At 39.4% G+C, this 14,185-nt stretch overlaps 2 protein-coding genes across 6 annotated transcripts in view; one reads left to right on the top strand and one right to left on the bottom strand.

Annotated features, from left to right (window-relative positions):
- The window catches only part of Phactr3 (phosphatase and actin regulator 3), a 240,325-nt gene extending 232,796 nt beyond the window's left edge, over nucleotides 1–7,529 (top strand). For all 5 annotated transcript variants that reach the window (XM_008842156.3, XM_008842137.1, XM_008842172.2 and 2 more), the window contains exons 10-13: nucleotides 3,010–3,071; nucleotides 4,489–4,629; nucleotides 5,240–5,316; nucleotides 6,956–7,529. In XM_008842156.3, coding sequence (XP_008840378.1) covers nucleotides 3,010–3,071; nucleotides 4,489–4,629; nucleotides 5,240–5,316; nucleotides 6,956–6,971 — 296 coding nt within the window. In that variant the 3' untranslated portion in view covers nucleotides 6,972–7,529. The remainder of the gene's footprint in view (nucleotides 1–3,009; nucleotides 3,072–4,488; nucleotides 4,630–5,239; nucleotides 5,317–6,955) is intronic.
- Nucleotides 7,530–12,767: 5,238 nt separating this feature from the next.
- Nucleotides 12,768–14,185, bottom strand: part of Sycp2 (synaptonemal complex protein 2) — an 89,707-nt gene continuing 88,289 nt past the window's right edge. Inside the window, exon 43 of the mRNA XM_029568235.1 lies at nucleotides 12,768–13,246. Within this exon, the coding sequence (XP_029424095.1) occupies nucleotides 13,169–13,246 (78 nt within the window). The 3' untranslated portion in view covers nucleotides 12,768–13,168. The remainder of the gene's footprint in view (nucleotides 13,247–14,185) is intronic.

Below are 14,185 nucleotides of genomic sequence, written 5' to 3'. Positions count from 1 at the left end.
GATTGCTCTCCTATCTTGGCCTTGGTGCCATCACTAACCCTAAAGCAATTCCCTCCTTTGTAGACTGATGAAAATAAGATAGGAATTATTTCCTTAAACGTATATATGCCATCACTAACCCTAAAGCAATTCCCTCCTTTGTAGACTGATGAAAATAACCTAAGATAGGAATTATTTCCTTAAACGTATATGGGTGACCATTATTCTGTGGCTGTGGCTAACATGCTTCATCAAGTCTATGGACAGAAGTCAAGCAGTTTCAGTTACCAAATGTTTGAAGTGTTAAAAATAAGCCACTTTTCTAAAATTCAGCCTTATAAGTCATTGATGTTATTTAAAACAGTGGTCTAGAATTGCATAAGGTTAGTTCCAGACTTGGGAACTGTGTGCTGCTGGCACAGGAGGAGAGCCCCATGGCTCAGGCTAACCAGGGCCCACTCTTGCCTTCCATTGTGGGCAGCCAGGTTCCTCCCACCTATGAGTGCTTCTAATTGTGTTATCTGCAAACCTAGATAGTGGGGCTTTAAAACAGAGCTATGCTTGTTGAGAGCTGGTTAGCAGCTGGAGCCTTCAGTTTGCAAAAGGAAAATGGATTTTCTCTGCAATGGCCATGGCAACCCACCGTAAACATGACACCCTCACCAGGGAGCCAGATTCACCCTTAGCTCAGAGGCTTTCTCAAGTGTCCTGAGCGGGAGGACTGAGGGGTTCATAGTTGCTCTGTATTTTGTTCTGTGATGATAGGTCCGCCATATGTGGAACAGTATAGAATACCACATCCTTGACACACGGGACAAGAGATGCTTGTATTACACATGTTGTTTTGATTGAATCCCAGAACACTTTCCCTTTGTGTTGCTTTCCTTCAAGATGGGGCTAATGACTAATGGCAGTGTATCTGTGAGAACACAGAGCTCGATGTATTAGTTCATAGAAAAGCCTTGGACATGGTGGCCTCTTCATATATGATAACAGGGCCCTGTCTGTGTCATGCATGAAACTCAGTACCTAGAGCAAATCTGAGCTGCTGGCTCGGTTTCCCTAGTGAAGCTGCCATGACCCTGAGGAAATGTGACATTTTAACACAAGAAAAGCAGCAAGAGGACAGACAGGAGTTCAAGCCCAGGCTTGCCTCCCCCCACTGTCCAGGTTTAATCACTGCATCAGAAGCCATAGCGCATTTGAGTGCCTAGGGAAGCGGCATGCAGAGCTGTCCAAGGTGCTAGAGTAATTTCCCAAACAATGGCTCTGGAAGTCCTTACTGTGGATCCTTTGTGTACGGCACAGGATTTTCTGGGTGGGGACATGAAATGCCTTCAAACATGCCATTCACTGGCTCAAAGAGAAAAGCCCTTGGATCTATGTAGGGTCTCAGGAAGCTGGTGTCTGACAGAAACACTTAGAAAAGAGCAGCTCAAAATGGGCGTGGTGGCGCATGCCTTTGATCCCAGCAGAGGTAGGCGGATCTCTGTGAGTTCGAGGCTAGCCTGGTCTACATAGCGAGTTACAGGCCAGCTGGGGCTACGGGGAGATCCTGTCTCAAAAAGACCAAGAAAGGGGGGGGCACTTCCAAAGAGCCGTTTTCAAACATCCTGCTGTCGTGTGCTCGGGCACCCTTGGAATGATGGCATTTTTTAGTTAAGAAAAAATCTGGGTTTTGCCCAAGATTTTTCCACAGGGAGGCTCTACTTAGTTGGTCCAGGGTCTGTTGTTCTGAAATGGGAAGAGCTTCTCTCATGTCATCAATGTCCTCTCCAGGCTGGCATGAGCTTGCATGCTGTGCCATTTGTTTCACATACTTTCTGACTGTAGCTTACGTGTTGTTCTGGTTATTGTATGGGTGTATTTTTTTTCCAAAATGTTTTAGTCTGACTGGTGCTTCTTTTTAAACTACCAGTGTACTTTAACTACTGAAGTGTACTCACAGACATTAAACACCCACATACCCAGTTCCACAAATACACCATTTGAAATGTATCATTTAAATAAAGCACGTAACATGAAACTGTAACTGTAGGTAGCAGGGTTTCCCCCTCAAACACTGCAGTTCTGCTCTGAGTGCTGGTGGGTGAGATCTATTTCCTAGGTAAAGCTCTGTGCAGTGGAGACCTGAGGCTTTATTTAGCAACAAGAATGCCAGAAATAGGACAGCATTATCTCTGCATCCCAGGGCCAAGCTTACATTACATATAGTATTTCAGCATGTTGGCCTATCTTTAGCCTCCAAAAATGGTATGAACACAACTCAGGAAGCAAAGACAACTCTGAGGGACTTTGGCCCCTTAAAAGGCACTGTTATGAAGGTATGTGTGCTTCAGCAATGGAGAAGCAGCTGGTTTGTGGGTATGCTCACATAGGAAATATGAAATTCTAGGCAAGCACATGTTGCCCAGAATCTAAAGGTATTCCATGCCTTAAGTTGACTACAAGGTACGCAAATCTATAAAATAGAAACCACACGGCTGGAGAGATGACTCAGCAGTTAAGAGCACTGGCTGCTCGTGCAGAGAACCTGGGTTTGATTCCCAGCACCTACATGGCAGCTAACAACCTCCCCTAACTCCAGTTCCAAGGGATCCAATGCCATCTTCTGGCTTCCATGGCCATTGCATGCATGGGTGCCTTTACATGCAGCAAAGCACTCATGCACATAAATGAGTTTAAAAAATTAAAAATAGAAAAAAACAGCATTGACAAGTAGCAGTTAAAACAACGGACTGATTTCCTGAGTGCCTGGCTGACATCTGTAGGTAGAATGGAGAATAGAGAGATGCTGCCCAGAAGCAAGGAGCAGTGACTAGCCAGGTTTTTCTACTGCAGAGGGCAAAAGAGAGTCTCTCCACATCACCATGTCTGTGGTTGGATTCTTTTCCCCAAGCACTGCCCAGGAGAGGATGGTCTTGGCTGTTACACACCATCATCCCTCCTAGCCTTGTGGTCTCTGCAGCCACAAGTAGACTTGAAACATGCTTCTCTAACAAGGCTCAACCTGGCTCTCTTCTCTTTCAGAAAGGAATGATCAGACCGAGCAGGAAGAAAGACGGGAAATCAAGCAAAGACTAACAAGAAAGGTATAACTGAAGCATTTTATTTCATAAATACAAAAAAATTGTCAATTAGAGGTGGCTTCGGAAGCAATTGGGATGGGTAAGGCTAGGTACCCTGTGACTGGGATTTCCCAGGCAACATGTCCATTACTGCAAAAACAGTGCCTTTCTTGACTAGCTGGTGAGGCAGCTGGAAAGGCAGTAAAACCGAATAGCACTTCTCACTTGCTAGAGGTCAGCTTGGCATTTTCGTACTCAATGTCTGAGACCCAAATATCAGTGTCTTGTTATCTTTTAGGCTTATCAGTTTTAGTCATCTCCATCTAGAGGTCCCTCAACTGTAGGAAGTATTAGCATCAATGGGCTGTATGTTGCAAATAGTCAAAATTGATGGGCTGTATTAGTGTTCTTTAAGAAAAAAAAATGTTTTATGTGTATTGCCTGCAAGTAGGTAGGTGCACCGTGTCATGCAATACCCGCAAGGACAGAAGAGGCCGTCGGATCCCCTGGAATTGGAGTTACGGACAGTTAGATGCCATGTGGGTGTTGGGATTCAAACCCGGGTCTTCTGCAAGAACAACCAGTGTTCTTAACTGCTGAGCCATCTCTCCTGCCCCATATTCTAGTTACTGTCTACTGCTATGATAAAAACACTGACCAAAACCAACCTGGGGAGGAAAGGGTTTATTTTATATCTCCCAGGTCACCGTTCATCACTGAGGGAAGATAGGGCAGAAGAAGCTCAGGGTCAGAACTCAGAGAAGGAGCTGAAGCACAGACCATGGAAAAGTGCTTAGTGACTTGCTCCTGTGACCCACGCTCAGTCTTCTTATACAATACAGGACCAGCAGTGGCACTGCCCATAGTAGCACCACCCACAGTGGGCTGGGTCCTCCCATATCACTCAAGACATTTCCCACAGACATGGCCAACCCAATAGTGGAAATTTCTCCACTGAGGATTGTCCAATTGACACCTCAAACTCATCCAGCACAAGTAGTGACTTCAAAAGCCATAGTCTGCTTTTCAGACTGAGTGCTCCTGAATTCAAGTGTTCCATTGCTACCCCCATCCTTCCCCATTCTAATGATGCTTTGTGCTGCTTGAAGCTAACAATATCCTTCCTGGTCTTCATGTAGAATGCCAGTGGTAGTTAGCATAATTGAAGCAGTAACTTTTTAAAGGAGCTTACAGAATGGTACCTGAAACTCTTAATGCCATGAAACTGAGAGTGAATTCAACCATTCCTTGACCTTATGCTACGTCAGTAGGTTGGTGTGCATACTTCTGAAAAAATTTGTTGAAAGGGAGTTATGATTTAATCCTTGTACACTATTCAACATTATGACTCACAAATTCAGTTGTTTATACATCTATGCTGTTTACTACAAGAACACAAGCGTGGCATGTGATACCTAACTATAATTATCTTTTATTTTAGCTTAATCAGAGACCCACTGTTGATGAATTAAGGGACAGAAAAATTCTGATACGCTTCAGTGATTATGTGGAAGTAGCAAAAGCGCAAGACTATGACAGGAGGGCAGACAAACCCTGGACGAGACTGTCAGCAGCAGACAAGGTATGGAAGAGTCTGTCTGGTTGGGGATGTTCCAAGACAGTGTGAGCCCTCATGTATTTGAAGTCAGCCTTATGCTGTAAGCAGATGTTGGTTTTACAAAGGTAATTCAGGGTTGAGTGTCTTCTTGTAAAGACATTTTGGGTTGTCAGTGTTAACGTGGAGTACCTGGTGAGTACCCATTCTTAAAGTTTTCTATAATTCCAAATTGACACTTGTCTTACCTGGCCCCTGGAAGGTGCACCTGAGAGAAAATGATGATAGAGCGCACTGGCCTTGAGGTACCTGAAGAGCACTAGGATGATGATGCCCTATTCATGCCATGGCACCTGAAATGGCACTACCAAGATGGCATAAAAACATCCGTTTACGTTAGAATGATTTCTGGATTATCCGATGTCAAAATTCCAAGTTCACCATAAGCTGACCTTTGCCTCACTGCTTGTTGTTCCCATTTCATTGTTCCCTAAGCCTGTGCTTAGTTCATCTATTAGTGTGGGAAGGCGTTGTCTGTCCATTACAGCACAGTAAATTCTTATTTGTCACAAAATAGTATTAAGAATGGCTGTTGATATGGAAATGTGATGATTTCTCTTAACTTTTTTAACTTTAGGCAGCAATTCGTAAGGAATTAAATGAGTATAAAAGTAATGAAATGGAGGTGCATGCATCCAGCAAGCATTTGACAAGGTGAGGTTTCTCTTTGTGTGAGCTGTACATATGTTTTTAGCAAAACCTACAGTAGCCATAGATAATTTTATATTCAACTAAAAGAATTCGTTTTTTCAGATAACTTTTTAAAGTAGAGCTTTGTGGTAAGAGGTAACATGTATGAGAACAGTATCACACAGTTCATTAGCTTACAAAGTTGTTTACCAAAATTGATCTCAAAGTAATTTTCCTGGGTTTTAATTCTGATATTCAAAATTTGTAGACTTTACCAATTCAATAGATTGCTGTGAAATTACTCTGCATCGAATCATGTTTTAAATTGATATTAACCTCTTTAACACAAGCCAGTGTTCTAACACTAACAGAGCATCCATTTCCTCAGGAACTATCTGCCAATCTCCTATATGAAGCAGCTCTCAGTGCTGGGAATGGGATGTGAAAACAGTTATGTAGGACCCTACCTAAGTAGGATCAATCGTAGACTTTCTCACCAAGATGATCATCTTACGCTAGCTTTGGGATGTGATGAAGTTGGAGGGAAAAAATTATTTCCTTCCCGTGCATATGCTTTCAGTCTGCCCCCCTTTCCCCACAGCTGTCACCAGTAATTACCTGAAAGGCATGGGGAACTTAGTCCTAATGGGGACGACTGCTAGGGCTACAAGCCTTCAGTAGCAGTTGATTTAGCCTCTTCCTCTTTGTTAAGGATGCGTAAGCCCCAAACCCAAGAAGGAAATCTTGCACAGGGACACTGCCAACTGTAGTAATAAATCCATTTTTTATTTGCCACAAAGTGGCCACTGCAATTATTTAAAAGATTTGCTCTGCAAGCAAAACCAAGAACAAATTGTAATGTACCTACTGGTTTTAGGGTAGTAAGGAAGGACAGGAGAGGGGTAAACAAATCTAGGTTTCCTCTCATGAGTAGCATAGATTATTTTTAGTTCTAATTCTTAAAGTTTAGGGAATAAAATTCTGTAAAACATTCATTGTAATGCTTATACTGCTATGAAGTAGTAGTCAACCCCATGTATGTGGATCAATTCTTCATTTTTAGTGATATGTAACAGAAGATATTTTTAAATATTTTAGATATTTAACTAAAAAGTTCTTGGTAACTTTTTAGATGAAAGAATTTTTAAATTATCCCTAAACCTGATCAGGAATAATTCAAAATTGTACTACATTTTGGAAGTTCATATCGTTTTTTACAAAGAACACTATCTTAGTCCTATGCCAGTTTATATCGTTTTTTACAAAGAACACTATCTTAGTCCTATGCCAGTTTATAGAGTATGTTATTCCTATGGACACATTAACCAACTCAAAACCCTCTTCCAGACCGACGTATCAGTCTGTTCATTGCTCCCCTGCTTCAGCAAAGGCCACAGCGTTTCTGTATACTTTTATCACTTAACTAGCAGCTTTGAAACTAAGTCGTTGGTAGTCATGAGCACTCAGCATATAACACACTTTGGGATGCAACCACGACCTGAGAGGTGGGAGTTCTGTGAAGCTGTTTAACCATAGTAGCTCCTACCTCACGGTTATATATGGAACTCAGTCTAAGAAGCTTTTTAATAGCAGCAAATTTATTTGGTGTTTTTTTAATATAACAATTTTAACAGTTCAAACTATTTAATTCTTTAATTTCTAGATTCCACAGGCCATAGAGATTTTCTTCTGAGAAGAATTTGTGTTTAATTTTTGATACCAACACTGAACATTCATCAGGGAACTTTCCTGAAGTTTAGCTCAAGACGACCTGCTGTGTTTGTGAGAAGAGCAGAACCACACCCAGGTGCAATCTTGGCCACACTTACCTACATGAGGAGTGACCCAGAGGACACACTTCTTCTTTGGTGTCTGAGGAGTGTGAACTGTTGGGGACAGTTAAGACCCAGAGTAACTCTCCCAGAAGAAAACTGTTTGCCTTTCAACCTTGTTTTACAGTTCTGCAGTATAACGGAGGATGGGCGACATGCATGTGCAGGCTCACACTCCCAGGCCTCTGACATGAGGGACATGTGACCCAGTGTCATTCAGTATTTTGTTGAAAAGACATTTTTATTCTGATTATTTGAAAACTCTTTAAGTTCATGATATATAAAGTGATTTACTGTATTATACTTTCTCTTTTTTTATATGTCTAACAAAATATACAGCTCCAACATTTTGATTCTTGTTAATTTTGTTCTTTAATTAAATGACTACTTATTGCAGGAAATTAAGTCAGGCTTTCATTTTCTTGGGGTTGGGGTGAACTCTTAGAACTGGGATATGTGAAACAAGTCAATTCTTAGGACTTTTGAACTATTTGACTCTAAACACATGAGAGAAAATGCCAACTTTTTATGTGTTCTGTAAATTATGCAGTTTATAAGGTTTGTACCTTGGAAAATCAATTACCTTTTTTCAAGTTAATTGAAACATATCAGGTATACTGAAGAATGCATTTTATCTAAAAACTTGAAAATTCTACCAAAATGAAAATTTATGTCCTCATAAAGAGTATTTTTAAGTTCACACTTGCAAGCATTATCAAAATGCCTATTATAAAAGGTTTAGCTGGAATGGAGATTATAAAACCTTTCCTCCAGCACCAAGGTGAAAAATCTAGGCACAAAGGCAGGAAGCAGGCTAAACAGTAACAAACATCCCCTGGATTAAGTATTTGCTTCTGAATAAGTGTTCTTTCAGAAATAAGCCTTCCATCCCTTCTTCACAGTACCCCAGTCACTCAGAAAGCAGAGGCTTAGAGCACACCTATAAGAAGCTCAGAAACCTGCGCTAAGCTCTGTGCTGTTCAATCTGTTTTCTGGATGCTCTCCACCCATCTGTAACAAGTCTAAATGAGGTCAAACAGTGAGATGATGGCATGGCATGAACCTGGCACATTCTCAGCATTCCGTCTTAATATTAGATGGCACTTGACCGAGTGTCCTCTACAAATCCACCACATACATTATCTCATTGCTTTCCAAGATCTTTACAACTGCTGTGGAGAAGGTGCCTGTGAAACTACTCAACACTTGTGGTGGATACTTTGTCTAAAGAGCCTTGTAATCAGTCCTGGAGACTAGCAAATGTACTACTTGCTGATATGGAGCTTTTATTTTCTATGAGAAATTAGATTCTAGCTCTACCTCTCCTGCTGTTTAAACTGTGAATCACCTGATTTTATTGAACCTGTTTCTTCGTGAAATAAAAACCTCCTTACTGGAAGTCAGATACTTAAATTTATAAGAATTTATGATAAATGCCTATGTTAGCCTGTTCCCTATTTGTGGCCAACTACCAAACCATGTTCTTTTTCTCTTTCAATCCACAGATTAGCAGCTCCTATTTTATATTTTCCTCAGTTTAAAACATCAATAGGGAGACTGGAAAGATGGTTCAGTAGTTAAGAACACTTGCTATTCTTCCAGAGGACCAGGTTCAGTTCCCAGCACCCACATGGCAGCTAACAACAATCTGTAAATGCCAGTTCCTGGGATCTGACACCCTCTTCTGGCCTCTGCAGACATTGCACACATGTGGTGCACTTACATACATGCAGGCAAAATACTCACTGCAACTGTGTCATGCAATGGAGGTCAGAAGAGGGCGTCGGGGTCCCTGGAGTTATGGACACTTGTTGTCCTCCACATGGGTGCTGGGAATCGAACTGGGTCCTCTGCAAGAGCAGCTAGTGTTCTGAACTGCTAAGCTGTCTCTCCAGCCCCATGTAACTTAGGAAGAAAAGGGTTTTATTTGGCTTACAGCACAGTTCATCATCAAGGGAAGCCAAGGCAGGAACTCAGGGAAGGGACCCAGAGCACAGGCCATGGAGCTTACTGCCTTGGTCCCTGGCCCATGCTCAGTCTGCTTTCTTATACAATCCAATCCAATCCAAGGGAGAAAATTCTCCAGTCGAGGCTCCCTCCAACCAGCCATGTCAAGTTGACAACTAAAGCTATCCAGCAAAATAGTAAAACAAATTTTTATTTTTTTGGTATATTTTTTAAAAAGTGAAGCAATTAAAAACTTTTCTGACCTGAGTAATTTTCAGGCAATTGACATGGGAAAGGCATTAAAAACACCTAAAATCTAGAGGTCCATCTTGTGGAACTCTATGGCAACTACGGATCTAAGTTTATAGTAGCACGTACTTACAGTAGTCAGTTTTTAGCTGTATGTTCCCTCGTTCTTCATAAGCAAATTTAAGTCCAGTAATACAAAATCCAATTTTAATGTAGAAATACAGGTACTGGTCAGGTATGATGGCACGCTCATGTAACCTCTCTACATGGGAGAAGTCAGGAAGATCAGAAGTTCAAGGCCAGTCTTAGTAACACAAGACTTACTTAAAAAAACAAAACCCTAATCCAATGCTGGTCCCATATCCTTCAAGTGCTCCTTTACCAAGTTCTTTATCCCTATTTTCAAAATTTTTATATGAAAATATTCCTAAAGATAAGCAACATATGAAAATTAGAGAATGAAAGTGTTTTCAAAAAGCTAATCCCTGTAAATTTCAGCTGATTATTTCTCTATATAGTGATAGGAATATGTACTATTTAATATTCAGACAAAACATGTTTTTGAAAATGACCAATGGAACAGCTACCAGTTATCAGCTCCATAGTTCTATGAAAATAGCAGTTTTATATTAATAAAAATAACATTTTAAAAATCTTTAAACTCAACTGCAAATAGCTTAAAATGTCAACAGAAATTCTAAAAGTCAGTTTTTTTTAACAGTAACAGGAAAGAGATCTGGATGTGGTATAGATATTAATTTTTAAGATACCAACATGTTATTACATATTTGCATCATACTTTCTAAGTGAAGTTTCTTCTTTTCCAAAGAAGTACACATTTACCATCACAGCACAGTTCAGGCATGTGGCTGGTCCACACTACCAGTTCCTTCCTTTCCTGCCACCTAGACTCCCTCATGAGGTTATAATGGGAAAACTTGATGTGGCACAAAGCAGTTTCAGGAAACTTCTACCATCTTACTCTTGATTTTTACATTACATGTTAGACTTGTTGACATTAATTTCCTGACATTTTATTTTGCAAAAAATTCTACTTTGTATATTCCCAAGCTTACTCTAATGCTTGATGAAATATGCCAAGAAACTTAGAAATAAGTATATGCTTATGTACATTAAATACATATGATTAGATTAACTGTCCACAGAGTGGGTGATGGTGATAGACCGGCTGAAGAACTAACTACCCTAGCAACTGTAACTTCATGCTAAGACTGAAACATAGCAAGAACCTTTGGCAAATTTCGTCTGAAAGTAAAGACTATGTGAAATCTTAAAGTCTCCTGTGAACTCAAACGATATGCTGGTCTTAAGTTGGTGTGGTCTCTGGGCTTGGCAATATCAAGATTACCATGGTAATACATAGAGTCTAGTGTCTGAATTTCTACTCTGTTGGACTAATTTAATTTTTCCTACTTCATGTCCCTTTTCCATGGACACTTCTGGTATAGGTACTACTTTTCAGCTTAATGTGGTCGAGAACATGTAAAGTCATACCAAAAGGTATCAGACTCCAGTAAGAGACGTTAAGTCATTACCTACAATGATTAGTTGTTTTGAATTTAATAGGTGTGAAATTGGGAAAAAGTGATTAGATGTACTGATTCTGTGGAGTAGCAAGAAAAACAAAGACAAAATTGTGTTTTCTTTGATGGTCTCAGTATGTTGCTCAGAATGGCTGCACCTGGACTTAAGGGGTCCCCTCCCACAGCACCACAACCTTTTCTTGTTGAGGGGGAAATACACACACACACACAAAAAAAGGAAACCACTAGTGAGGGGCTAGAGAGAGGGCTTTCCAGAAGAACTGAGTTCAGTTCCCGACACCCACGTGGGAGCTAATAACCGTCCGTAACTCCAGTTCCAGGGGATCGAAAGTTTCTTCTGGCCTCTGCAGGCACCAAGCATGCATGTGGTACACTTACACACATGCAGGCAAAACACTCATACCCACCCATAAAATTAAATAAGATTTTTTAATACAAAAGGATCTACAAAACAACTAATAAACAAAAGCAAATTCTGATCTTTAAAAATCTTCCCTCTAAAGTTTGGGTCTACAAACTGTACCCTACAGATGAGATTTAGCCAGCCCCTTTTTAAATGGCCTATATACTAATAAATGGTATTTCTAAATGATGACATCTGAAAGTTATATAAATATATACATTGTATATTCAAACTTGCTTTTTGTCACACAAATCCTAAAGCATTTATTGCATGGACTTTAATACAATGTTTGCCAATTTGGGTATTAATTTAAAACTGTATCATAGAAAATGTAGAAATGAACTGTACAGAGCAACACATCTAGCTCCTTTCTTTCTAAGTAAGCTTAAAAGTTTTAAATATCAAATCCATTCTTAAGTTTCCAGACTCAACCTAACCTACCTGACTTACAAAAACTGTATATCAAGTTATGAAAATACTAAAAATGTCTTATTGCTGTTAAATGTCAGTGTGTCATTAGTGTGACAATTGTGAATCCTCCAAATTCCTTAAAAACATTTTTTTTGGTATCACAGTGTAAATTAAAAATATATCACCTAAAGTTCAAGACAGGGTAACATTGATCTCTCAACACATCTGAATTCCTGAAAAAAAAAGTTGAATTATTTCAAAATACTCCTGAGGATAACTTTTACTTAAGGTGTTTATTTTTTAAAACACTAAAATTTAAAAATTAAAAACCACTAAAACTAACCCTGACGTCACCTTGGCCGTTTACAATCTGCTCACACGTTTCTCTGAGGGAATTACTATGGAAACATGGCAGGTTTTTCTCTTCAAGCACAAACTCCATCAATTTATTAACAAATCTTAAAATTGTAACCAATGTTAGCAACTAAATAAATTGAGGCTACATTTTTCTTCTTGACCCAGAAGTCATTTTACCATTATATTTAAATACTGGTATTAATCAAATACTCTACCACCTTGAAACAGGCAAAGGATAACAGAGCTGCTGGAATTACATTTCAAGTGTCTGACAGTATTTTTTAATTCACTGTTCATAAAACAGGATTATAATTATAAGGTAATTATATTTAAATGAAATGAGCATTTATTTCAAAACAATCTAACAAAATAGTGCAGGAATACCAGGAGCTTCGAAGTATTTGTAAGCAGTGTTAAAAATTTATGTGATACAGTTACAATCTTTGGCCATTTAGCACATTTTTAATACGCTGGAAACCATAAAAATCTCCAAGGGTCTGAAGGTACTAACCACTCAAGTAAACATTTTAAAGTAGAGCCTTTCTTCCCTTCAAAAACTGGCTAAATTTTTTATTTATATCCAAATTATGCAAATTAATATGTTGTCTAAAACTTTTTTTGGGAGGGGGGTCTTTTTGAGACAGGGTCTCCCTGTAGCCCCAGCTTGCCTCAACTACGTAGACCAGGCTGGCCTTGAACTCACAGAAATGTGCCTGCCTGTGCCTCCCAAGTGCTGGGACTAAAGGCCTGCACCACCACATCTGGCTCAAAACTGTTAATTTTACAATGTTTTATGTAATACTTTTATTAAAGAGACTAGTTTTACTGATATAGTAATTAATGTAAATTATCACTCCAAAGTAAGCTAATTCCTTTTACTGTTTGTTTACCTGAAACATTCATTCTCTAGAAAACAGTACAGGCAAAAGTTGGGTTTGGAGTTAAATTATATCCTCAGGAATAAGAAAACCTTCCTTGGAATCTGGAGGTTCTGCCACACATTCAGCTACCTGGATGATGGATATTTTTTTCACCACAAGGCTATTTTGTTATTTTTTTCAGTCATACACAAAACTAGAGTTTAGATAAAATGTGTTGACAGTAACTAGATTTCACACATTAGCACTTTCTTCATGCACCCTGAATAATGATGCCAGTCCTCTGCGTATATTGAGAAGTTCTTCTTCATGCTGTGACAAAGGGAAAAAAGCATACTTGGGGATTCATTTTACAACAACCATTTTCATAAAGATTTTATCAGTGCTCATTCCACCCAGGCCTTTAGGGTCTAAATTGAGATATCTATAGGATTCTGTGATCATTAGTAATAGCCACAATAACCGAGATCAGACTTGCAACCTTTCAAATCTCCACATCAAAAGGATTTTTTTTTTTTAGACAGGGTCTCTCCCTTTAGCCCCAGCTGGCCTTGAACTTGGTATGTACATCAGGCTGGCCTCAATCTGTTAGGGGTCTACCTGCCTCTGCCTCCTAGGTGAGTGCTGAGATTAAAGGTGTGTGCCATCATGCCTAGCTCCACATCAAAACATTGAAAGAAAAAAAATTCTAAAGTCTCAACAAGGATCAACTTATGAAATTTCTGGTTTGCTTTGTACTAGGCTAGCTTAGCTAAAATACCTTGATCTCTCCCATTTTAATATTGAAATTCTATTAAAATTTCATATGTGCTCACATATGGGTGAAGACCAAAAATAAAGTGCAGTTTAAACCTTGAGGAAATCCCTAGACAGGTTGGTGAGAAACAGGGCCTTCAGTCTTCTGGGCTACACTAAACTCCAGAACTATAGCTGTTTGTTGACTAGAATTTTACAAGTCAACTACATTTCTCTCAGGAAATGAAGTTCTATCATATAAGTGGGTAATGATTCTTCTACTGAACCAGCCTGAGTAGCTTTGTCCTGTTAAAGTGTACAGTGTTTAGAAACAGTATAAAACTAATTTCTTCAGCTAATTTTTCAATTTTCAGTAATTCTTTCTTTTGGAGGAATTTATTTATCCCTTTAACAAGGTTCCCATTATTTAAAGAGCTAAAAGATACTAGGTTCAATTTGCCCTCTCCAAACTCCCAAAGAAGAAAAACAAAATTTCTCATTTGAAAGACACATACA

The sequence above is a fragment of the Nannospalax galili genome, unplaced genomic scaffold (genome assembly GCF_000622305.1).
Source record: "Nannospalax galili isolate Female #2095 unplaced genomic scaffold, S.galili_v1.0 scaffold231, whole genome shotgun sequence".
Classification (NCBI taxonomy): domain Eukaryota; kingdom Metazoa; phylum Chordata; class Mammalia; order Rodentia; family Spalacidae; genus Nannospalax; species Nannospalax galili.
The sequence above is the reverse complement of the archived record's forward strand: the minus strand, read 5'-3'. Positions and strand labels throughout refer to the sequence as shown.